This window comes from Notothenia rossii (assembly GCF_949606895.1).
Source record: "Notothenia rossii genome assembly, chromosome: 3".
In the NCBI taxonomy this organism is placed as follows: Eukaryota; Metazoa; Chordata; class Actinopteri; order Perciformes; family Nototheniidae; genus Notothenia; species Notothenia rossii.
Window position 1 is genome coordinate 13,513,713 of NC_136901.1, and position 24,967 is coordinate 13,538,679.

Sequence of the window (24,967 nt, forward strand, 5' to 3'; positions counted from 1 at the left end):
TCAAGTATATTAATGTTAAATAATAAAACGAATATTGTATATAGAGTATATATTATTAAGTACGATTTACGTCACTTTTTTGTTGCCTTTTTAATTGTTTTATTTGGATTTTCCATTATTCATGTTTTTTTTAAATTATATTTCAATGTTGGCAACAACTGACTTAAGCCTAAGATTTCAAAAACTAATATTAAAACCTTATTTATGTTGGTTTTAGTCCGCATCTAAACTCTATTAAAGACCACTTTACTTGTAGGGAGCATTTTATTTCCCCCTTACGTCATCCCCTAACGTCAAAGCTACAATGAAATAATAAACTAAATATATGCTTATTTTCTATTGCTGTTTGTTTTGTGATCAATGCAACATATTGAGCCTATTACTGAAGCAGACAGACGAGGAATCATCCGAGCGTGCGTAAACTAATAGCGTAAATACGCACCTAATTACACATCAAGGGACTAATGGTTATAAATCCCTCCGCAGCGGCGCAGGAATACAGGGCTCCGGGCTGCACTCCGGCTCACACTCTGGCTCACACTGAGTGAATCACCTGATAATGAAAATACACGCACCTTGCAGCTCAGTTTGAAATAGTTTCTCATATTTATTTAGGAAATAGTTACATAAAATATAGCATTAAAGTCTGCTGTAACAGACAGAATTGCACACGGTAGTAATAATAATAATAATAATAACATTAATAATAATTACCAAAGTAACACTGCTGGTAACCATTTCTCTTTACAAAGGAACATTTAAGGAGAGAGGTGAAGCATGACACTCACACTACAGTCTGACAGTACAAAATGTGGGTATAAATACTGGACATCTAGAAAAATACACAAGTCTCTTCATACAATATTAACAGTTTCATAGAAAAATTGAAACACACAGTCGGCTCTGTTGATTAGCACCAGCTGGTCAAATTCCAGAGAGAAATTTGGCATAACTTCACCTAAAAGTTCAAATATGTCTTGAAAATAAAGTGATAAAATATTTTAGTATAAGCTCTTATCGATCAAAATAAAGATTTTGCTTTAAACAAGAACCCCTAAAGAAAAAGATACAAACAGTAGACTTAGAAACCTTGAATGATTGGCAATAATGTACATCTTTTTTTTCCTTATTTGCATATATCAATCAGCAATGCCCATTCTGATATTAACTTATAGTTATTTTTATATACAACGTAATGTACAGCTATGAAAGGAAAACTGAGGTTTGGCGAGTTCAGGTGTAAAAACTAAACGGTGTGGATTCTAAAATCTAAAAAAGCAGAATATTACTGAGTGGTTTTGTAGTTCCTTACAATCTACATTAGTCCGTATTTTCCCTGAGCTACCCACAATGACTCTTTGCTTTACCTGTGTCACAAATCGAAAAATCTTCTCTTTTCGGAAATATGCCACAAGGAAAACATAATATGCTTTTTGCTTAAGTTAACACGATGACATACTGCTGCTAAAACTGAAGATTTCCATGTCATTTGATGCTCAAAGTAACACGCAAAGACAACATTGGCAACGGGTTTTCACCTTTAAAAATAAAAATGAAAGTCTCTTGTGATTTGTAAAAAGTATTGCATCACAGAAGAAAAAGAAACCAAGGTTATCGTTTGTGATTCCACGTTTAGCAGCAACAAATAAAAAGGTTTGAATGTAGTTTCCTAGCAAACAGGAATGCAATCACAGCAACTGTCTTGACTCTCCTTAATAACTTTGTACAGTATTTGTTATAGTGCAATGATAAGAAGAAAACACATTGCGATGACACAACGTCTTGTATTGCTCTCCAGTCCACCACGTATTTAAAGTCCTGGTTTGGTGTTTGCTTAGAAGTTCATCAAGTGCTTTGTGTTGTAGAGAGGACAGGGCTGAAGTCCAGTCTTTCCCCGTGAATAAGTCAAACTTGAAGACCAGATCCAAAAAGGTGAAGCCAAATCAAAATGGCTGCCTAAAGGTTTCTGTTGGGAATGATCTCTTCCAATATCAGTATATCAGTAGCACATGATAAGAAAGGCCCAACATATGACAGAGTACGATCATTTTTGACGTGGGTCTTGGCTAATCTGAACAAAACATCTGCTTTGAACCCTCCATCTTGGGGACTTTTGAACTCTTTTATATAAGCATTTAAAGGACACTGTTCGAGTTGTAAAAAATGCTCTGTACGTGATGAGTACTTCCATTCTTGAGAGGATCATAAATACATGCATCCTGATATTGAAACTGGTGGCGAGTGAGATTTTTCAGTCTCCCACAATATCTACCACTCAGTCAGAAGAGACCTTGAGGTGTTAGAGGAGGGGCCTCGATGAGAATAATCTTCCTCCTGGGGGGCCCTACACCTCGTTGGAGCCCTGGCTGGTGCAGGAGGAGAAGCTGTCGTAGAGCGAGTCGCTGAGGGAGCCCACTGGATCCCCCCCCGGCCTACTGGAGAAGCTGGAGGAGGAGGGCTCTTCCAGCTTGCTGCCGTCCCCCCCGCTCTTCCCCCCGTCGGCCTGGCAGCCCCCCCTGCGGAGGCCTAAGCTGCCGTTCAGTTTGTTCAGGGACTCCAAAGAGAGATCGAGAGAGTCCGGCTGCGTACCGACGGACATTTTCTCCATGGAAATGTCTTTCTGCAGAGAGAGAGAAAAGGAACATCACATATATTTAGTTCACACAGATAGCACAAAACAGGTGAAGACAGTGTTAAGAAAACGAGATCAAAATACAACAGAAAGGCAACACAAATAAAACAAAATGATATACAGTGTAGGACTGACATCTTAAGCCAGCTTCAACTGTGTGCTTTTTCATTTGTATTTTTATTCAGATATTTTATTGCATAACAGTACAAACAACGAACATACACACCCCCCCACCCCCCACCAACAGATTGATAAAACCAATAGCACAACAATACAAATACATCAGTAACAACTGTTATATATACAAAATGCTTTTATTTATTTTGAAAGGAAAGTCTTCAGCACACAGTTTGCCTGCCTCCCTAATAAAAACAGGGAGTTGGTTCCAGTTGATTTATGGTGAAGTATTTGAATGCATCGTGGATAGGAGAATATAAATAGTTCCCAGTCGCTCATCTATGCTTGTGTTTCTCTGAAAGTGATCACCGATCAGAGGAGTCAGCCTAACAAAGCACCGTGTAAATCCTCTAGTTAGCAGTGTTGTCGCAGAGCAATAACAGAGCCTGTAAATTGAGATTTTGATCACGCTCGTGAACTAAATGTAGGTCTGGGTTGTTGGCAGGCGTTCATCCGTGGGCATCTGGGCCCCCCCCCCTATCCCCCGTTAATTTTACTGCGTCGCATGATGTGTTATTCCTCTTGTACAGCTTGTGGCAGTCTACTTTATGGATTAGCGTAGTCTGGAATGTGTTACTCAGGGGAAATGCTGCGTGTAAACCTGCTATCTGTTAACACTGCTTCAATTAGTGGGAGCTGTTTGGTCCTGAATGCACCAATCATTAGAGAGCAGAGGTGGGAAGTGGTGGAGTACAAATACTTTGTTACTGTACTTCAGTACATTTTTCTGGTATCAGTACTTTACTCCACTACTTATTTTTCTGACGTCTTTTTACACATTTTTAAACCCAAATACCTGAACTTTCTACTTCTTACATTTTGAACCCAAATACCTGTACTTTCTACTTCTTACATGTTGAACTCAAATACCTGTACTTTCTACTTCTCACATGTTCCAAACAGGCTGGTTCCTTTAGTTTGAATGTGTGTTTGGTGGCATGATCATTATTATTTAGAGTCATTGCGTGCCTATTGATTTGAACACGATCCGTGTATCCATCATTTCCTGGTCTTCTCTAAAGAAGAGGGACCAATGGAAACGTTGTCATGTTGCCGTTGTTCAGCATGGAAACATTCATTAGCTAACAATGACATTATTGTTCTATTAATATAAAGGGAGGTCAGGTACTCTTTAAAACAGCTGCTAGTTAAGGGTACTTTTTACTTAAAGTGGACCTATCAATCTATATTTGAATAATATATTGTAGGGCCATACCTATATAAAACATGTCTGAAGTTTTTTTTTTTTAAATACCAAACAGATGCATTGTACCCATGCCTCATTTCGCTCTATTTGCTCTATTCCAGCCCTGTCTTCACAAGGGCTGATTCTGTGGCAAATGAGCTGCAGCTGACCACGAGGGGGGCGAGGCACGAGCGTCATGTTACCATGCTGTTACCATGCTGTTACCATGCCACGCAACCTCTCATGCATAATTTTGCATGATAGGTCCCCTTTAAAGGTGGGGTAGGTAATTTTGGAGAAACCAGCTCGAGTGCGCTAGAATTTGAAAATACACAGCCGGAAAAAATCTGCCACTTCCTTACAGAGCCCCTCCTCCAACACACACGAACGCACACATGACCAATGAGGGCACGAGATAAGTTTGTGCACAGATGGAAGGCTGACAGGCAGGTAGGCCATCCAGTTACTTTAGCCGGGTGGGCTCAGATGATTTTTTGTCAAAGCACTTCAGATATTCATTGCTATCGGGATATTAAGAGCATTCCATGGAATATAACAAAGTGTATCTCGAGCCGGTTTCTCAAACTTACCTACCCCACCTTTAAGTACATTTCAAAGCCCATACTTATTTACTTTTACTTGAGTAAAGAAGTTTAGTCAGTACTTCTACTTTTACCAGAGTATTTTAAACACGAGTATCTGTACTTCTACTTGAGTAAAGGATGTGTGTACTTTTGTCATCTGTGGTTCCGAAGGTATTGAAGAACGGTATTATCTTATCACTGCGTTTCGTTCTCCTTTCAAGGACACACGCCTTCGGGCAACTCTGCAGTGATTACACTGAACAAACAGACAAACAGTCTACAGAGGAACAGGAAACAACACGTAAAGCTAAAAATAGTCCGTTGTTTATGATGTGCCAACCATTTAAGTTCTCTACTGGATAGTGTTTGAACGCACTTTAGGGAGCTAGTTACTTTAGCAATCAGCATCAGAACCCTGAGAATAGCACCCCCCCCCCCCCCCGTGGAAGAGCATTTTTCTACATTTTGCAGAGGTAAGTATAACAGAGGGACAGCTGGAGGGTCCAGGTAACCTCTGGAGACGCTCCAAACCGGGACCATTTAGAAATGTTAGCGCAAGGTGTTTTCTCCTCAGACCCCAACCCAACAATGTTCAACACAAGAAGAACAGAGTATACACACATTAAGATGAAGGAGGGTTAAATGTCTTGGTAATGGGATCTGCAAGAAATCCTTTAGAAATCCTCCGGTGTGATCTCATTCGGAGATTTCAGGGCATATTTCCATATAGTTTAAAATGTCTAACAATCCTGAATTTAATTGTTGTGTACACATCTGTATTTTCTTTCTACTGTTGTGCTGTCTCTCATTTTCTTTGTATAATTTATTTATTTTTGGGATTTATTCACTTTTTATTTTTTTATTTCTTGACCTTTATTTATTTTATTTTATTACATATGTGGAGAATGAATTCTGTGTTTGTTATAAGTGAAAGAAGGGGGTATGCAGTATATTGGAATGATGATCCTTCTTGATTGTGTTAGGTCAGAAGAATTTCATTGCCATTTCTACACTGTAGCTTGATGACAATAACACCTTTGAATTGGAATTGAATTTCTCAGCAATGAATTTGTAAACAAGAATATCAAAAGGAAAAGATACGTGTGCCCACGGGTGGAACGCTATGAAAAAAAATGTTTTCAGGTGCGGAGGCTGAGCTCAAATGAAGGAGCTGAACGCAGATTTAAAATCGACTCCCACACACTATGTGAAGTTAGTCCATGAAAATGTCGGCCTCTGGGAAGGAAAGAGTGTGTGACAGGATGGGGATCAGCTGCGTTATAGTCTTCAGGTCTTTCTCCGTCACCCCCCCCCCCCCCCTTTTATATCTCCTTCTGGTCGGAAACAAGAGAGCGAGCGGCTGTCTTATCGCTGATTGGATTGGATTTTTGGAGGAACACAATTTAGCGGCGGATCGAAGCAGGTATCTGAAGCACCTGCGGGTGAAACCAAACTGATGTCTGCACACATAACTGAGACTTGAAAACTCGAGGGGCCAAATCAGCAATTGGTTCTGCATCACATGTCAGTAATGGGCTGTCTAAACTCCAATTCAGTAGACCTGCTTTCAACAAAAGGCTCTTTTTATTGTGACTTTAGCCACAGCTATTTCTTCCCTCCTCACCTCCTCTGAGATTTTACATCAAATCAAATCCCATTTTTTTGTAACTATTCGTGATCTGCCATTCATTCTCTTCACAGGAAAACAACCTGTCTATTTTGTATTGGTTATGGTGGAGTCCACCTTTTGGAAGATTCCTATAAGTACCAAGTGAGCACACATTATAGAATTAATGCTAGAAATAATAATAATCCACCAAAGTCCTACTTTCTGTCCACGTATTTTTTATCCTAACCTTTTTTTATATTACCATAGCTTATTCAATATGCTCCTTAGATAACTTTTTAATTATATTTGTTATATTATCGTCTCCTCATAGCATTGTGAAGCACCTTGACATGACGTTGTTTTTAAAGTGTGCTATATAAATGAAATGTATTATTATTATTATTATTATTATTACTATGTTAGAACCTCTTTCCTTCCTTTATAAGGCTATAAATATGTTTTGCGTGTACTCGAGGCAACATGTGTTAAGTTGAGGAAGGTCACATTGCTCGTGAGAATCTGACATTGTGTAGACGAAGGAGAGTTCTGTATTATTTTACAATGGAGACGATGTTTTCTGCTCAGATTCTATATCGCCTTCGCCACCAACACTGTCCGAATAATTTGATAGCAGGTTTTCTATTTCTGGTTACCGTCTGACTCCAGTGTCATGCCCCCCCCCCCCGAGCAAAGCTATCCATCTGACAGGAGCATACTCCTGCTGTTGATATGTATTTGTACGATGATATGGTTTGGCCTTATTACAAATGACAAGTCACCCGAAATGTTTCCTGTTCCTTGGCCATGTAATCATGCTGTTCCGCGCTCGGGGAGATGGAGATGATTTCGGAATCCTCCAGGAATCTCCCTAACTTTTGACGCAAAATTCTAATGTCCTGTTTCTTTCTCATCATGCAGACAGGAAAAGTTCAAAAGCAAAAAACTGAGGAGAAGATATTGGAGTCAGAAATAGAGAATTCTATGTATATGGCACCCCTTTTTTATTTGTTATTATTATTACTCTATATATTTTTTTATTTCCCTCCTATTTGATGTTTCTCACTGTAATGAGGCCACTTATTATTTGTATGAAACGTTATTTAAGTAATTGGTCTGTAAGCTGAGATATACACAGATATCTTACTACATGATTAAAGTGAGATGATTGTTCCCCATGGAGAGATGTATGTTATATGCGCAGTAACTATTGAAGCGACTGTTATTTTGTATATATTGATTGTTGTTTATGTATGTCTTACTGTGTGCATATGTATACATGTGTCTGTTGATTGTGTATATATATATATACATATTTGTATATGTATTTGTTTTGTATTCGGGATTGTGGAAAGATTGACAATAAAGTTGACTTTGACTAACTAGTCTGCACACATTGGAGGAAGTATGCGGGTGTATGTTGTATGTCTGAATGTTTACAAAAATGGCAATAAAAAGAGTAAGAAATAGAGAAGCTGAAAAAGGAGACGAGGAGAGACACACGGGAGGAAGAGAGTCGGTGGACGGGGGGGGGTGAAGGGGGAGAGGGGGGAGAGCCGCCGTTAGCAGGGCTGTCAGGTGCTGTCAGGATGATGAATGGGGGGCCAGTGTGGGCTGTGAGGGCTCTGATGGGAGCCGCTGAGCTTTACATCACTCTCCTGAGTGTTTGTGAAAGGTTATTAAAGGGGCCTAAATCACCGGGGTCTGACACCAGCCCCCCCCCCCCCCTCCACCACCAAACTTCCCCAAACTGCTGCCGATGAAAACGTCGGAACCAGTCAAAAGGTGCTGAGCCGGGGACAAAGGGAAAGCATATGCAAGGGGTGAGGGGGTGAGGACATGCACGTGGAGGGTCTTTTTCAAAAGAATAATGCAGGGGAAGTAGGTTCAGCTGCAGTGATCCATCATATTCAGAGATGGCTAAAGTGGGGAGGTGTGTGGCGCAGTGGGTTGTGCGTTGGTGTTCGGATCAGGGGGTCACAGGTTCAAACCCCACTGCAGTCAGCATGTCGTTGTGTCCCTGGACAAGAAACTTCACCCCAAATTGCTCCTGTGGGGATTGTCCACAGTACTGAGTATGTAAGTTGCTTTGGGTAAAAGCTGTAAAGTAAAAAGTACCCATAACTAGCAGCTGTTTTAAAGAGTACCTGACCTCCCTTTATATTAATAGAACAATAATGTCATTGTTAGCTAATGAATGTTTCCATGCTGAACAACGGCAACATGACAACGTTTCCATTGGTCCCTCTTCTTTAGAGAAGACCAGGAAGTGATGGATACACGGATCGTGTTCAAATCAATAGGCACGCAATGAATCTAAATAATAATGATCACGCCACCAAACACACATTCAGACTAAAGGAACCAGCCTGTTTGGGAAATGAGAGAAGTAGAAAGTACAGGTATTTGAGTTCAACATGTAAGAAGTAGAAAGTACAGGTATTTGAGTTCAACATGTAAGAAGTAGAAAGTACAGGTATTTGAGTTCAACATGTAAGAAGTCAAAAGTCGTCAGAAAACTAAGTAGTGGAGTAAAGTACTGATACCAGAAAAATGTACTTAAGTACAGTAACAAAGTATTTTAAGCACTCTTGTCTTGTTTATTAGTAGCGATTAATGATATTACTGTCACACTTATAAAGTATGCAAAAAATGTTAATTTATTTATAAACTTGATTCTCTCAGATGCAGGTTGTGTGCAGGAATGAACAGTTTTCTCTAAACAAAGAGACAGATCAAGTGTTGTGCGTGTTATTTTCTCCTCGTGATGCCAGGTTGTTTTGGGAGTTGAACCATTGACCTCTCAGCTTTGGTCCAGCCCTTCTGAGAACTACAGGATCCACGACTGCCCACAAATGAAGCCTTTGGCATCCAATTAAATGCGGGACAGGTTTGGAGGCTGAGACAAACACAGCTCTGTCTGGTCTGAGTTGTCTCTTGCATGTCAGCTAATGTAGAAGCGCATCGAACGCTCTGTTCCGTGCACTGCCCCCCCGCCGGGACCTCGGATCAGAATCAAAAAAATCTCTATCGGATCAAGTGGGAGCGCTCAACTTTGCTTTGTTAAAGTAAGACTCGTACTACAATACCTGCTTGGGAAGGTCACAAAGGGAAGTCAAGGGCATTTGAGCAGTGGTGTACTCACTAAATTCATTGTGTTACAGATAATGGTGAAACATAAGCATTTTACACACACTGCTGCCATTTAGTCAGACCTTTAACAGTTTTAATAACTAATGGTGCTAATGAAAGCTGGAGCAGTGTGCATGTGTTACCTTCCACCTACAAATTCTGCATAATTATAGGCGTTCAATACTTTTACGGTCATGGATCCAATCGTGATGTTACAGAACAACCCAGTCCCACTGCATTTCGTGTCTTAATCTATTGATTCGTGTTCACCAAAACCATTTCCCACTTTTTTTCGTGTCACACAGAGCGATTTTAAAAGCAATGTATTTCTATTGGTAGTGTGTTTCGTGCCTGCACCACGTCTTTTTGTCCTGTCGGGTCTTGGAAGACCGGAAGCTTTGTGGTTCATAAAAACATTTTCTTTCTAAATATCTTACCCTAAGCCTAACCCTTTATTTTAAATAGTATAATGTCGGAGTTTTTTTGCCGTCCGCGAGGAGAAGAAATGGGGCTCAGAGCCTCAGAATAATGAAATCTGTATTTTTTGTCATCTTTTTTTCCTTCTAATTTGTTATCATTTGGTGCAGGCACGAAACATACTACCAACATAAATACATTGCTTCTAAAATCATTCTGTGTCAAAATACTGAAATCTGTATTTTTTTTTAAAATCTGTTTTTACTTCTAATTTGTTATTATTTACATTGCTTTTAAAATTGTTCTGTGTGACACGAATAAAATGGCGAAATCGTTTTTAATCAATAGATTAATTTTGTAACTATAACACGAGACTGTTGTACAGAAAGACGCCAAAGGTCATTATAGACCTCACACACACACAGTTGTGTTTTGAACTTGAGTCAAATGTTTTTTTCAGAGTATGGATTTTGGTGTCAGGGTGTGTGTATGAGAGCAGAGTTTGCCTCTCCCGTAGAGGCATGCCGGGCTGGAGGCCATTTCATGGTCTCTGATCCTCATTTGTCATTCAGCAGCGTTAAATACTAATAGGCAAATACCCGCTGACACGAGAGGGCGAGCGATCGAAAGCAATTAGGCCACTTTTTCTATGAAAATCTGTAAACGATTCCAACGGTAGCAAAGAAAAGCGAGTCTGTCCGTGCCTCGGGAGGTGTCGCGAAGGCAAAGTGGACTCATTGTGACTCCATCTGACAAACTCAAAATGAAATGCCTTCATCCTTATGTCTCTGCTGGAGGTAAGAAAACATGTGTGTGTCTTTCTGTATCCTCAAAAGACTTCCATTGAGTGCTAACACCCCACATTGTGCTCATACTGTAAAGTGGCTTTAAACTGCCTCCTGTGGGCTCCATGAAATGAGGGTATTCATTTATTCTAGAACAATCTCCTTTAAATGTGAAGCAAAATAACGAGTAAGAGTAAAAAAAGACATTTGAATATATTGCCTCTTCCTTAGAGTAACCTTAAACATCTGAATGAGCCTCTAAAGATATGACTACCTCCTCTGATGTCATATATAATGACCAATAAAATGCTGCTTTTATGAGTTTTAATACTCACACTTAGTCTGTCTCCGGCTTCCAGGGAGGACTCCTTGTGCAGCAAGGCGTACTGGGAAATCCTCCGCGTGTCCTTCTCCAGGTGTGAATACATGTCATGTTGGTAGAAGTCCATGATGGATAAGGGTGTCTCCACACTGCTCCTCTTGAGGGTCTCCTCATTCAGGTCCACTGTGGATGGAGGACGATGTTATTAATCAAGAAGAAAGGATCTCAACAAAATGTCTATCTTTACTGATGAATGGGAAAAGATTTGTTTAGCAACTTCATCACACCTGAGTCACTGTTCTTGGATCTGAGGATCAGGGTCCTCTGCGGGGGTCTTCCCGTTTCCTCCGGTTCAGTCTCCGTGTCGCTGCTGCTGCTGCTCCCCGAGTACGTGCACACCTGAAGGGCTCTCTCCTGGTAGAAAAAAACAGTTTAAGATACAGACATTTGAGAGCAAAGAACAAAGAAAGAAAGAATGGGAACAACAGAATATTTAACTGCAGCTTTGAGCAGTTCTTTCCCCAGCCAAATAACAGAGTTTTGGAAGTGTTTTTATTTACTTTTAAAAAATGAATTTTCAATACTTTCAAACTGACTTGTGCACATTGTAATGTAACCAACTTACAGCAGCCATGTCATGGTCCTTGGCCTTCATCTTCCTCTCCGTTTCCTTCTCGTTGTCCTCGGTGGAGATGTTACTCAGGGGAGCACAGAGACTCAACCTCTTTGCCCTTATTGCATCTGTAAGTCGACAAAAGAGACACCAGGCATGAGGCGTGCGGTGAATAACAGAGAGATCATGCATTTGCACACACCATGTGACCATGTTCATCATTTGAATTCTTCCAAAGTGAGAATCTTCCCTTTAGCAGACTGAGAAAAGCACACGGTGAGAACATCCACTCGAGCAAACACCAGCCTGAGCATCCTTTCTTAGTGCACATGATGGAACTGCACTATATCCAAGCCATCAAACATTAAAGGTCCCCTGTTGTAATTTTTTTCATCAATATACTATAGGTCTCAGAAATATACAAAACATGTCTCACATGATAAAAAGTGAGCCAATCTTTTTTCCTGAAACTTTCAGAGGGGACACATGTTTATGTATAAAAGACATGAAAAAGTGGATTTTGCATAACAGGTGTCCTTTAATGGTGTCTATCGTGCGATTGTCCGTCGCCATGACTCCTGGCTTTCAGCCGCCCAATGACAAAGCGCTGCCTTATTATCACCCCGCCCACTGCTGTCTCAGCCCCGCGCTTGTCTCTTTTAACATTCAGCTGTGATACAATAACAGCCGGCTTCTGGCCAATACTAAATCTGTCTGTATTCGCTTTTGGTGGTTCTAAAAATGATAGAAAATAGAGGGGTGAAGCATTGGATAAAGAGCTCTTTTGATCATCTTGTTCCACAGTTGAGACCCACATTGCTGCCTCTACCTGGTTCTTGTAATCAGAATAGCGATCATCAAACAAATTACTAAGGAATTGGCTAAAAGATAATAACCTCACAATGGAATAACCTAGTTAATGAAATCTATGTAATGGAGACTATGAGAATTAGAAACCAAATCCATATCCTTGAGGAAAGGTGGGTTAAGCATAGAACATTATAATGAAGATAATTAATGTATACCTGAGTATTAATAATGTATCCATTCTTTTATTTGTAATATTATTATTGTATTATTTCTTTTTATCTATCCACCTAGATGTGTTTATTTTGCTATGTACGCTTTATGATCTATGGCTGTGTTGAGATGCTTATCTGATCTCATCTGTTAGTTGTCCTCGAGCGAGGAAGACTCCGGGTTTCTAAAGAGGACACAGAGTCCTTTGTCATCTCAGCTGGCAGCGTAGAAGCATTTACTTTAAATTAAAAGACTCATTTTGATCAGAGTCTAAGAAAGCGAATAGATTCCTCTTATCTGGCGCCCTTGAGGGAAATGTGTCAACACAGAGTTCAGTGACATTCGTCTCAGAGGTAAAACAGGCATTATGAGGCTTTCAAGGCTTGGTACTTTGCCATCTAGCATGATAATAGTCGCTTTGAAAGCCAAGCATTTCAATTTATTTTCCTCTCTGCCTGAGTGAGAGAATCAGATATAAAAGGAAAGCATTGATTGTTGATCCCTCCACATTATGAAATGGGCTTTATGCAGGAGGTGTCAAAGAGAAGAGGAGGAGTCATCACTAACAACCGTAACCTTATCTAGGAGAGATTTCTGTGTCGGAAATCAGATAAAAATGTGATAACAATTGACACTTATTATCTAACTAAAGAATCCTCGGTCCGTGCTGCAACAATACCCTTTTCTGTTTGTTTAAGAAAAACACTTTTGTATCATATTGTGGTAGCCCTGTGTGTTTTCGGAAACAGAGTAAAGGCTAGAAAGTGAGTTTGAAAGCCAGGAGCATCATCATCCAGTGAAATAAGTGCTGACTCACCAATGGACACAAAGACTTAAGGTTGTAAACTGTATGGAAAATGTAACAGCAAAAACTACGACTCAAGATGGAAGTGTATTTCGAGAAATGGTCACCTGTTGTTAGGTATTTGGCAAAGTGAATATATTGTAAGCCTCTGATTGGACTATATATTTCTGATGCTTTGTTGATAATTACTATTGTATATTGTACTTTTTGATTATATTATATATATATATATATATATATATATATATATTTGTATATAACAGTATGATATTGTATCTGTACCATGTTGTGTGAGACTCACTGTCAAGGAACTTGTTTTAATAAATGTTCAAATAAACAAGTGCTGATTCGCCGTGTCTTTAAAGGTCACCTATTATGCAAAATCCACGTTTTCATATCTTCTATACATAAACATGTGTCCCCTCTCTGTAAAGAGATTCTGAAAGTGTCAGAGAAAAAGATTCCCTCTCTTTTTGTCCTGTCTGAAAATGAGCTGATCAGATTTTGGCCACTTTATGATGTCATAACGTTTTTTTGGCTTGTGTAACCATTAGCCAATCACCAACCAAGGTAACCACCCCCCACCACCTTATCACCTGAATCTCCTCCTAGAGCACCATTGTGTTTTTTTAACCAATCACTTCTCAGAGGGGCGTAGCCAGCAGCCGCTCATTAGCATTTAAAGCTACAGACAGTGGGTCTTTCTTAATGTCGAGTAAGGCTGCTCCAGAGCCACTATTTCAAGCATACTACGTCTTCGAGTGCCGCCGAAGGACTTTTCCAATGTCCAGCATACTTGGAATTCTACCGAGCCCTGCGTACCTCGTAGCGAGAAATTTCGAGGCTGCACATGTGTAGACTCCACGGTCTTAAAATCCCCACAATGCTTTGCGCACGGACCAATTTCCCAAATCTGTGGCGGAAAATGTAAGACGGGGCCTCTCATATGACGCACACCTGCAGACTTGCTAGCCTGTTCCACTCTTCGTTTTCCGAATGCCAGGAAGGATTCTTGCCTCGCTTCTGAAGCAAGTGACTCGGAAGACATGTGCTACCAAGCAAGCATCCTCGCGATTGAGAAACACCCACAGAATCAGCACTTTTGAAACAGGGCTGAAACAGAGGGGATTATGGGATGTTTGGTGTTTCAAGCCAAAACCTTCAGAGACATGTTTGTATAGATCTGAGACCTATAAGATATTGATGAACAACAGTATACTAGGGGACCTTTAAACCCTCCCAGAAACATTAGGGAATAAATATAAAGTAATTTACACTTCTTCTCCACTCACCTGAAGACGCTAATTTGGGCAGGCGGCTCTGGGGGTCCGCTGCGATGATCACACTGGGCTCGGACAGGGAGTGACCCATGCTGGTGGGGGCATGCAGGCGGGAGTTTGGGAGGGAAGGCGCTTCAGGATGTGAGGGGTCTGGGTGAGGAGAGGGAGGGTCCAGATCCAGGTCAGAGGAGCCGGAGGTCATCGCTCCGGGGCTGGATTCAGATTTGGGGAGGGGGAAGGTACCGATCCCGCTGTCCAGGGTCCTCATCTGACAGCTGGAGCCTAAAAAGGGGACAGGGAGAGGAGTGTGATGCCTGGGAGAAGCACGGGAACAACAACAACAAAAGGAGAAGACAGGAGGGCTTCACATGCAACGGAAAGGATTGTGAGTAAAGAGGGCATCTGTAGCGGGGTTCAGTAACATGTGGCCGGTAGAAAGAAGGAGAAAAAAGAGAACATTTGTTTTTGATATAGTAATATTTAATTGGCATAATTAGGATCGCAGTAATGGTGGCTCCACAAGTTCTAATCAGACACTATTATGTGCCAGCGATGCCGAGCAAATTGAGCCACGCCCGAGGACACGTTCCTCAGAGTGCATGCTGGGTTTTAATCAGGAGAAATGACAGCAAGTAGCAACAGATGGTGGTTTGGAAGCCACAGTTTGCAGTCTTGACTGAACAGATGGACCAGGTCCTTTTAAGTGTGAACGGCCAACAGTTGCATCTGCTAATTATTTGTACTTTGCACATTTTTGCTGAGATAGAATTTTGTAATGATTCATCTTTGTTCAAATGAAAAAATCCCCGCGTGTTATCTTTCCACTGTAGGTCTTCTGCAGCTCTCAATTCCGTCTCACACAAATATTGTCTTTCTCTCATTCTCTTTCAATACTATTGGGCATTACAGTTGACTTTCAGAAAAGCTTGCAAGAGGGATCACATTTGCATCTGGGGCTGAAGCTCAAACTATTGATCCATTTTCTCTTATGTCTCTGGGTGCCGTAATGCACTAAAAGTAACAAACACATTCTTGTCTTAATGCCAAGAATTGTCGATAAATTCAAAAACGAGGGAATATAAAAGTTGTCTTTCAGAAAGAAAACTTTGAGCAGTCAATGTTCTTGTGTACTTTAACTTTATATCTGACTTGCCCCTGACATTCAACCCCCCCCCCCCTGCGAGTGGAGATCTTGTGGAAATGGATCCTGGACATTCATTGGACAGATGGCTGTTACATGTATGAGTCACTTGAGGACAGTTGCTGCAAAAAGTATAAAAATCCTCCATAGTTCATGATGTAGCTGACGTACAAGCAGAGAAAACACACATTTGTGGCGAGTGAGAAAGCTGGAGGGAGCCATAGATTGCACAGCTGCATTATTGAATGCCAAGCCTGGCAGTTCACCACCCCCCCCTCTATAACCAACATGGTCCACAGTAATTCTACCCAGAGGCAACAACAACTGGACAAAATATATTTTCTCATGAGCTCCCTATCACTTCTGTACACCGCCTCCAGCGAATTGTTGATACCTCCACATTGTGTGAAATGGGCTTTATGCAATGAGGAGGTGTCAAAGAGAAGAGGAGGAGTCATCACTAACAACCGTAATCTTATCTAGGAGAGATTTCTGTGTCAGAAATCAGATAAAAATGCGATAACCATTGACACTTATTACCTAACTGAAGAATCCTCGGTCCGTGCTGCAACAATACCCTTTTCTGTTTGTTTAAGAAAAACACTTTTGTATCATATTGTGGTAGCCCTGTGTGTTCTCGGAAACAAAGTAAAGGCTAGAAAGTGAGTTTAAAAGCCAGGAGCATCATCATCCAGTGAAATAAGTGCTGATTCATTGGTATTGATCTGCTGGGTCTTTAAACCCTCCCAATATTAGGGTCGGTCCTATGGGCACATCAAAACGTTATTCATTCCTTCTTTACAAGTAAATATAATGCCTCCAGGGGATGTGCCGCTAATATTCAATTACTGACCAGTGTGTCCGCATTCAGAACTTGGATTTAGCTCGAGCTGCTTGCATCGTAAACTGTGTGTAAACTGTTTGCATGATTGATGTGTTTGTTTTGCCGCTGTACTTTATAGATACATGGCATTAAAGCAGCGCTGAGGAGCAATGAGCAGCCGCAGCTGAAACCTTCATGAAATATTCACTTTATGGGGGCTTAGTGCTTAGCAGGCAGAATATTATAAAAGGCGGTGCGTTAGTTAGAATACAAGAGCAATAAGCACAATAAGTGCTACTTTGGAAACTGTGCTGCATGATATCATATATAAAAGAATGCCCTTTTTAATAGAATCAGGAATATTTTTAAATAGCAATCCGCTGCAGATAATCTCCATTATACATCATTTCATTTACATACTATCCTATTTATACGTGTTATATATTTCATGTCTACATTTCTGCTGCTTGGTACATCAAACATTCTAACTAATCCAGAACATTTTATATTGTGTATTTTTTGTGGCATATGTATTTTCTACTGTAGATATGTATACATTTGCTGTTGCCTGAACACATTGCTGCCGTGTGCTACAAAATAAATTCCCGATTTGGGATGAATAAAGTATCTATCAATCGATCCAAATCATCATATGCAGGAGTCCAATCATTACTTTGAGATGGATCACTGAGACAGTCACTCCGACTGAGTGACAGACGCGCTGCACCCCAGTAAACAACGATCACACTCTCTGCACACCGACAAACATACAAAGCACGTTTGCAATAATGACAATCATCATCCCATCTCACAAATGATTGGAGGCATCCATTTGGTCACTTCCTTAGCTGCTCAGGCATTGTTGAATACCTGGTTGCGCATCAATCACCTGACTACATTGTCAACATGTTCCCCACAGTAATGGCAAGTGAGGGGGAATTAGTCGGCGAAGGAATTGAGTTGTCAATCACATCAGGAAATCGCAAGTGTAGAATGTGTTGCTGCTCCGTTGCACTGGTTCATTCGGGATGGTTAGTGACAGCTTTTTCGTAAACACTCGCAAATATGGAACTCAGTGGCTTAAAACAACATGAATGTTTGACAGAGTGGAAGTAAAGGAGTCGCTCAAAAGGAGACAAGATAGGATTTGAACGCTACTTTGGTTAGTATCAGAATCAAATACATGATGTTACCACGACAACAGTTGTGTGGGTATTTAATGTTTTCAGCACACATGACTCATTTTAGCTATTTACAGTCAGCCTACCTAGCATGTGGTCTTGACAAGCTGTGTCTGGAATACGTCCCTCTTCGTTTCCAGCCCTCAGATTGATCTTCTGAGTCATTATAAGGGTCTAGAATATTAACAAACAGAAAAAAACAGTTAAAATACACCATAATATACAATACATAAATGTCTTTTAGAGATGATGTTATATTAAATAACATATATACATATATTAGGGCAATTTGCAGAAGAAAGGTTTACATTTACAGATTCATGTGTGAGCTTCTGGCTTTGTGAAATGTGTAAAAGTTTTTTTGTTGGCAGTTATCATTATTTCCTGCCGTACTTTAATTGGGTTATTCAGAAAAATATGTGGTTTTAGGGTGGTGCAAGAGAAGGAGTATGTAGGTCATAAAGTGTCCCTCTTTTGTTGCATTTCTGTGGGGAGCAGATAGGCAGGAAGCTCGGAGGATGGTATTAAATGGCCCCTTTGTCAAATTGAGTGCCTGCGATAAGGCGCTCCTCCACGTTATCAAAAGTCCACATCAGCTGGATTACATTTCCTACATTATGCAGTGAGACTCTTTTTGTGTCATCCCCTCCCTCCATTCAGCTCTCCTTCTACTCTCCTTTTTTAAAGCTCTCTCAAACACTCTTTGATTGACAGCTAATTCAGGATAAATAAATCCACAAGGTCATTCTATGTGTCGCCATTTGCTTACAAAGTGCACTGATATAATTTGAAGAAGTCTAATTCAACTAAATGCTTGGCGCTCATGGCTGTCTCTGTGTGAGTTTAAAAACCTTCAGCCTTGTAGAAACAACAACAAAAACAACAACAACAACAACATGGTGCTGGGTGGATAAAAAAGAAGCGATAAATCGTAGGCTGAGTCAAAGGACAATGTGAATCAATAGGGACGCTTCGGGGGATGTATTGCTGTAGAGGCGGTGCTGCAGTGGGTGTGTTTGTGAACAAGTGTGGGAAAACCTGTGGGAATTTGCTTGTATGTGGAAACAGTCAGAGACAAACAACGCAGACAGCCATATGTTAGTGAATGTCTACTATGGTGCCCACTTACAGCAGTATCTGGACAGATCTCCATATCTCCCTTCATTTCGCTGTATTTCTTGGGGGTGGAGATCCCAGGCGGCGATGCGGCCTCACAGCTGCCCTTCACAGCGGTCCTGTTCAAATGAGATTTGATCCGTTTTTATGTCTGCCTCCTCCTTTATCAACTCAGCAGGTAGAAAGTGAGCCAGCTGATAAATTGCATTGACCTGCTCTTTCGCTGCACTGATGCAAAGAAATGTTTAACGGCCTCTATGAAGTGCTCCCAGTTACTGTGGATATAAATCTGTCAGCTGTGATTTGAAGTGCTAAATCAATGTAGGGAATATGAAATGTGGAGCTTTACCTTGCTGACTATGTGTCTCGGTTGCTGCTCCAAGAATTACTTATGCTCACTGGAGTGGAGTCATAACTCAAGCCGACAGCCGCTGTTTATTTATCAGCTTCTCTGAACACACAGGTTTTAAAGCAGCTCATGTTTAATTTAATAGAACAACCAATTTGTTTATGTCGATTCACACTGTGTGACCGGGAGTAATCAGCGTAGCGCCCGATCAATTAAGTGTAATTCATTCGGAACGGTCTTGAGCTGTAGTTTCACCCACCTGCCGAGAAGCTCCTTCACAAACTGGTCTTTGCCGATGAACGCGGTGGTGCACTGGATCTGAGAGGCGATCTGACCCATCTGGTTGTTGCAGTGGTCCATGATGGAGCTCAGCTTGTTGTTCACATCAGACTGGTTCTCCCCCTCCTGACCGTCTCTCTGCTGGTTATCGTTTTTCTTCTTATCCTTCTTCTGTTTGCCTCCGAGCACCGATCCGATCTTCGACTCCTTCTTCTCTTCCTTACCCTTGGGGGAGTCCGCTTTCTTCCCACTCAGAGCGGGTAGTTTGCTCTTACGGAGGCCGAACCAGTTTGCCAGAGAAGGGCCCGTCTTCTGTTTGGTCTCGCTGGCAGTGACCTTCTCCTGTTCTTGACATTTCTGCAGGTTCTCCTCGATTCCCATCATGACCTTCTCTTCGATCGTACAGGCTGTTGGGCTGATTTTCTCCTCCGTATCTGGAGAGTCTGTCTGAGTTTTGACATCCCTGCTAAAGTCCGGGTCATCAGGGGAAGTTGCTATTGGAGGCTGGGGATGAACTTTGGCTGGCTTGCGGATGTTTAAACCAACCCTTTCACTGATGGGTAAGCTACGCGCCTCTTTTTGAGAAGGTGAAGTGATCGCCTCCACCTGTGACCCGTCACCTGATTTGGAAGTTTTCTCAGGAAGGACGCTCTGACTATTTGACGACGTCATGCCTCCGTAGTGGCTGAGCCTGGATCTTGGGGAGTGCACGGGGCTCTCCGGTACCTCCAAGGAACTCTGCCGCGACAAAGAGTTCCCCCTTTCCCCAGAGTTGGTGATTATCTGAGTTCTGGTTTTTCCTGGCCCATCGACAACATTGATGTTGGGTTTCTCGATGTAGTTGGTGCTAAAGCTCTGGCTCCGGGCTTTGGCCCCATTCATCCCCAATGCCGGCTTTAAATGAGGCTTTGTAGAGATCGATATGGATCTGGAGAAAAGTTGACTACTCCTTTTCCCTTTCTCACAAATCTCTCCCTCCTCTTGTAACACAGCATGAGCATCGTCCTCCAGTAATCTACACTGGACCTCACCTTTCACTTCTGTAACGGACATCTTGGGGGGGGAATCAATACTGTACACTGGCTGCGAGCTGTCACACTGGGTAGAGGCATTTGAAGTCACAGTTTCCTTGGAGACTGAGTTGATATGATCTTTTGCTTGCTTGCCTGGTATCGAGGGACTATTTTTATGGCTAGGGGGAGATTTTATGAATGCTTTAAAACCCATCGGGATGCGAGTCTTTGAGGCTTTTTCTGGCGTGTTGGGGGAAAGCATGGCCGAACTGGGGGGGCTGACAACAGCTTTGCCATTTTGGGGTTCTGTTTTAGCTTGGGGTGTGTCCTGAAGCGATAGGGGTAAACTAATAGACGTCTTCTGCACTGTCTGATGGACACCTTCATGGGTTGATAATCTTTTATTTGCAAAGGAGTTCTGAAGTGAGGACCCTCGGAGGGCACTGTAAGGGGGAGGGACATTCTTTGAGCTTTTAGGTGCATTTTCAGTTTCAGGATCACACCCTGAGTTTGCAGGAGGGATGCAGTCTTTCGCGGTCATCCTCTTGGAAGTGCCTTTAGTAGGCGTCTGAGTGGTGGCGGGGGACTTTTGAAGGTGCTGACTGGTTTTCTCGACCAGTTTCTGAGGTGCAAGCGCAGTCCCGTAGCCTGCATCCAAGTCTAAACAGTCTTTATCCTTGATGGGTAGCGTCGATTGCATATTTGGTAGAATTGAGGTGTGGTAACTTGGGGGAGGGCCCCTCACAGTGGTTGTTTGAGCCAGCCAAGTCTTTTGTGCTTGAGGCGACCCTTCATAATTTGGTCTGACCAGTAAGGAGGTGGTGCGGCCCGGGGGCGGGGGAGGAGAAGGGGACCTGAGTTTATTTTTGCTGGTTTCACAGTGTTTGTCTCTGGTGGGCTGCTCGCCATTGTCAACATAATCCAGGTGCCTCCTTGAGAGGTGAGGGGAACTGGAGGACGAGGGGCCCTTACTCAATTCGGCCCTGCCTTGGAGCTTGGAGTTCACTGCCTTTGGGCTCTGTGAGCAGGTTCCTTGTGTCTTGATAAACCTAGACAATTTAACCGCAGGAGAAGAGGGGGATTTCTCCTGACCTGAGGGTCCTGAGTTACTTGTGTCAGTGGAAGAGCCCTTAAACAATCTCATTGGAGAGGTTAAAGGCTTGTTTCGCCCGGGAATCTTTGACCCACTCGACCTGGAAGCAGCAGAATCGTTCATGGGGGGCACTGAAGGGCCTCTATTAGGTCGGCTGCTCGGCGGTTTGATTAGTTTCCTTTGTGGAGTCATGTGTATCGACTCCCTCTCTGCACTGCCCTCCCCGCTGTTGCTAGTATTTTGAGACCTAATGTGATATTCAGATGGCTTCTCTGGAGACTCAAGAACACTGTAGTTTCTTGCATTGGCAGATTTTTGCCTTGTCGGTCTCTCCCGCGGCACTACTTCTGCGTAATCGGGGACTATTTTGCTACTTTGAATGCCGTTTCGTGGCCCCGAACAAGCAGTGAGACTCTGAGAAGAAAGTTCAATAGGCTCTCCTTCTGCATCGAATATTGACAAGAGGCTCTCCTCAGACTGAGTACACATGGATCCTTTGGGCTCCTTCAATAGGCTGAAAGGCCTGGGCCTCCCGTCTGCTGATTGGGTGCGTCCCTGCTCTCTTCGGAGGCACTGTTGCGAGATCATCTTGGCAGCGTCTCTTGACTCCCTCTTTGAGTCCCTCTCTGCTCGCTCTGGTGTCTGGCTAAAGGACATTCGGATGTCACTAGACTCCGAGCTGAGTTCCTCTGGATCATCCACATCAGAGAGGGGGATGGGACCCTGAGGGTTAGGGGGCTTGAAGTGCAGCAAGGAGGGTTTTTTAAAAGCTGAGGGGCGTCCCTCAGGAAGAAAACTGTTAATGAAACTCAAGAGTTTCTCGGGACGTTCGTTTGCATCACAGCCAGAAATGTGTTTTGTAGCCAAGAGACCTGAGCTACCATCGCCCCCACCTCCACCCCCACTGTCCTGAAGCCCCTCCCAGCTACACAAACTGTCCGATATGCTGCGGGAGAGCTTCTTACAATAAAACCAGTTGTCCTTAGTGGGGATGTTATCTCCTCGACAAGAATTTGCCAATTCGTCATCAGCGTCATCAGAATCAAAAGAGAAATTCTTGCCTACAAAGGCTGAAGTTCTACCCACATGGGTGGGATTGGACACCCCCTTATTTCCACCCAAGACACCCAGGGAGTAGATGCCCTCGTTGGAGTTCATGCAGTCTTTGTCTCCTGACTTGGAGACCCTGGCTGAGGCGGAGGAGCTCCGGTGCTTCCTCCTCTGGAGCTTTTTCAATCCCTGAAGTATGTTGCTCTCCTTGCGCCTGGTGGGCTCCTCCAGGGGGGTGCAAATATTACTCGGAGCTGACGAACCCAAACTCAGCCTCTTCTCCCAGGTCAGCGATGACTAGAAGCAAAAAAAGTGGATCAAAATTGTGTTGTAATCAGCAAAACTTGATATCTTGCCGAGTATTTTGGTCTAATTTCTAGTGAGAATATGTCTCACCACTTGATATAAGACATAATAAATGAAGAAGCAACAATGCAGGTGAGATTTGTTTTAGACAATGCATCTTAAGTATCTTGTTACGTCAGAGACTCTTGGAAACATCTTATACTGAGTTGTATCTCAGATGAATTTTTTTTAAGCTGCTGTGGTATTTGTGAAAGATGGATTAATCTTGTTTCAAGAAATAAATCTTTCTTGATTCAAGAAAAACACATTTTTATTGGAAAATCACCAGAAAAGAGAAACCTTGAGTATTCTGGCTCATTTTGTAATACAACATTCTCTTATTCTGGTGAAACATAGCTCAAACAAGCTAATTACAAGACCTGATTCCTCTATAGCATCTTATTTCAAGGGATCTTACCATGCAAGTTTTCACTTGTTCTATTGGCAGATTCTTTTGACTTATTACAAGAAAAAACACCTTGTTTTTATTATTCTTGATTTTGGAGCAGCATTGTTTCCAGTGTACTCCTACAGTAAGATAAATAGTGAGTGACAGGATTTACCATTTTCCCACAGGAGCGTCCATCATTCCAGGTGTAGGAGCCGCTGGAGAATTCACTGCAGGCACTCGATAGGGACAACTCACTGCTGCTGCAGCTGCTGCGGGGGTACACAGGGGGGGCTGTGAGGGACAGCTGGCTCAGACACTTGGCCAAAGGGAGACCTGACTTTCCATTCCACTGGAGCTCCTAGAAGACAGAGAAACATCATTATAGTGTTTATAACTTGTATAGCATCATCTTTTTATTTGCATTTTAAGAAGATATTCACAAAGCATACATAAACAAATAAACACTAGGTACATAGATTAACTACCAGTGATGCAAACACAGGTATGGTGAAAAAAGAGAGAACTATTCGAAGCAGGAAAAAAACAGCGTAATATACCATCTGACAAAGGCCTGTGCTATAATGCTTCAATTAACTGGCTATTCTTTATAATATACTCAGATCAATAGGAGACAGAGATGTTAAGTTATAAATCAAGGGTTTTTATTATTATTTACAGCAGGGGTGGGGAACCTTTTTCCTTTCAATTTTTACAACATCCTCCGAGGGCCGTACAAATGATTGAACTCAACCTCTGCTTAAAAAAACTAATATCACAGCCAATTCATTTGGCCTTTCTTTCATGCTGTGCAAAGAAAAAGCAACCTCTTAATCCAGATATCTTACCATGACTCGCGCATGCATGTGCACGGTGTGGCATGAGCATCAAAAAAAGAAAGATATGGACACAAGATGTGTGCAAATGTATTTAGTATCCATGTGAACATGATTTAAGTGGGGGGGACCTAACCTCCTCTTGGGGGGTTCGGGGGCATGCTCCCCCGGGAATATTTATTTTTAAATATTGAAGTTAAAAGCATCAATCTGGTGCACTTTGAGAGCAAAATGAGGAGATCTATGAGTACATCTTTCAACACCCATTTGAAACAGAACTGTAAGCAGATTTTTCTTTTTGGATATTTTACAAATCACTCCCCTTTTAAACTCTATTCTTGTTATTTTTAACAACTTTTTTGTTACTGTCATATAGTATTTTATACCTGTTTTTAATTTAGTCTCTAATGTCTCGTTAATAATTGGAATGATCATATCAAGGTGTGCCTTAACCTCACTGAGCTGAGGTTATTTGAGCCTCTCAGGAGAGAGCTCTCTTCCGCCTGGTTGTAGAAAAGCTCTTTAAATTCGTTAGCATAGCTAACTAACCAGATGCTAATAACAGATCGCCACTGTGCTCGCAACTAAAGACACAGCCACGCAAACACTGCGGCATGTGTACGGCTCCTTATGGGTACTGCAATATTTGAAGAGCTGGAGCGGCGTTCCGGTGCTCTCCGTAAGCACTCTAGTCTAGTCTACACTCCTTTCAGACGAGACATAACCACGTGAAGACACGTTACGCTCGTGTTGTGTTCAAGGAACCTGTCCTTGACCAGGAAAAACAGGCACTC

At 42.1% G+C, this 24,967-nt stretch overlaps 1 protein-coding gene across 3 annotated transcripts in view; it reads right to left on the reverse strand.

The window, feature by feature from the left end:
• Positions 1–583: 583 nt before the first annotated feature.
• Positions 584–24,967, reverse strand: part of LOC307032770 (nck-associated protein 5-like) — a 125,533-nt gene continuing 101,149 nt past the window's right edge. For all 3 annotated transcript variants that reach the window (XM_079671012.1, XM_079671013.1, XM_079671014.1), the window contains 9 exons: positions 23,513–23,698; positions 19,429–22,901; positions 18,834–18,939; positions 17,791–17,878; positions 14,572–14,841; positions 11,467–11,582; positions 11,129–11,255; positions 10,855–11,024; positions 584–2,620 (listed from right to left, as the gene is read on the reverse strand). In XM_079671012.1, the coding sequence (XP_079527138.1) occupies positions 2,345–2,620; positions 10,855–11,024; positions 11,129–11,255; positions 11,467–11,582; positions 14,572–14,841; positions 17,791–17,878; positions 18,834–18,939; positions 19,429–22,901; positions 23,513–23,698 (4,812 nt within the window). In that variant the 3' untranslated portion in view covers positions 584–2,344. The remainder of the gene's footprint in view (positions 2,621–10,854; positions 11,025–11,128; positions 11,256–11,466; positions 11,583–14,571; positions 14,842–17,790; positions 17,879–18,833; positions 18,940–19,428; positions 22,902–23,512; positions 23,699–24,967) is intronic.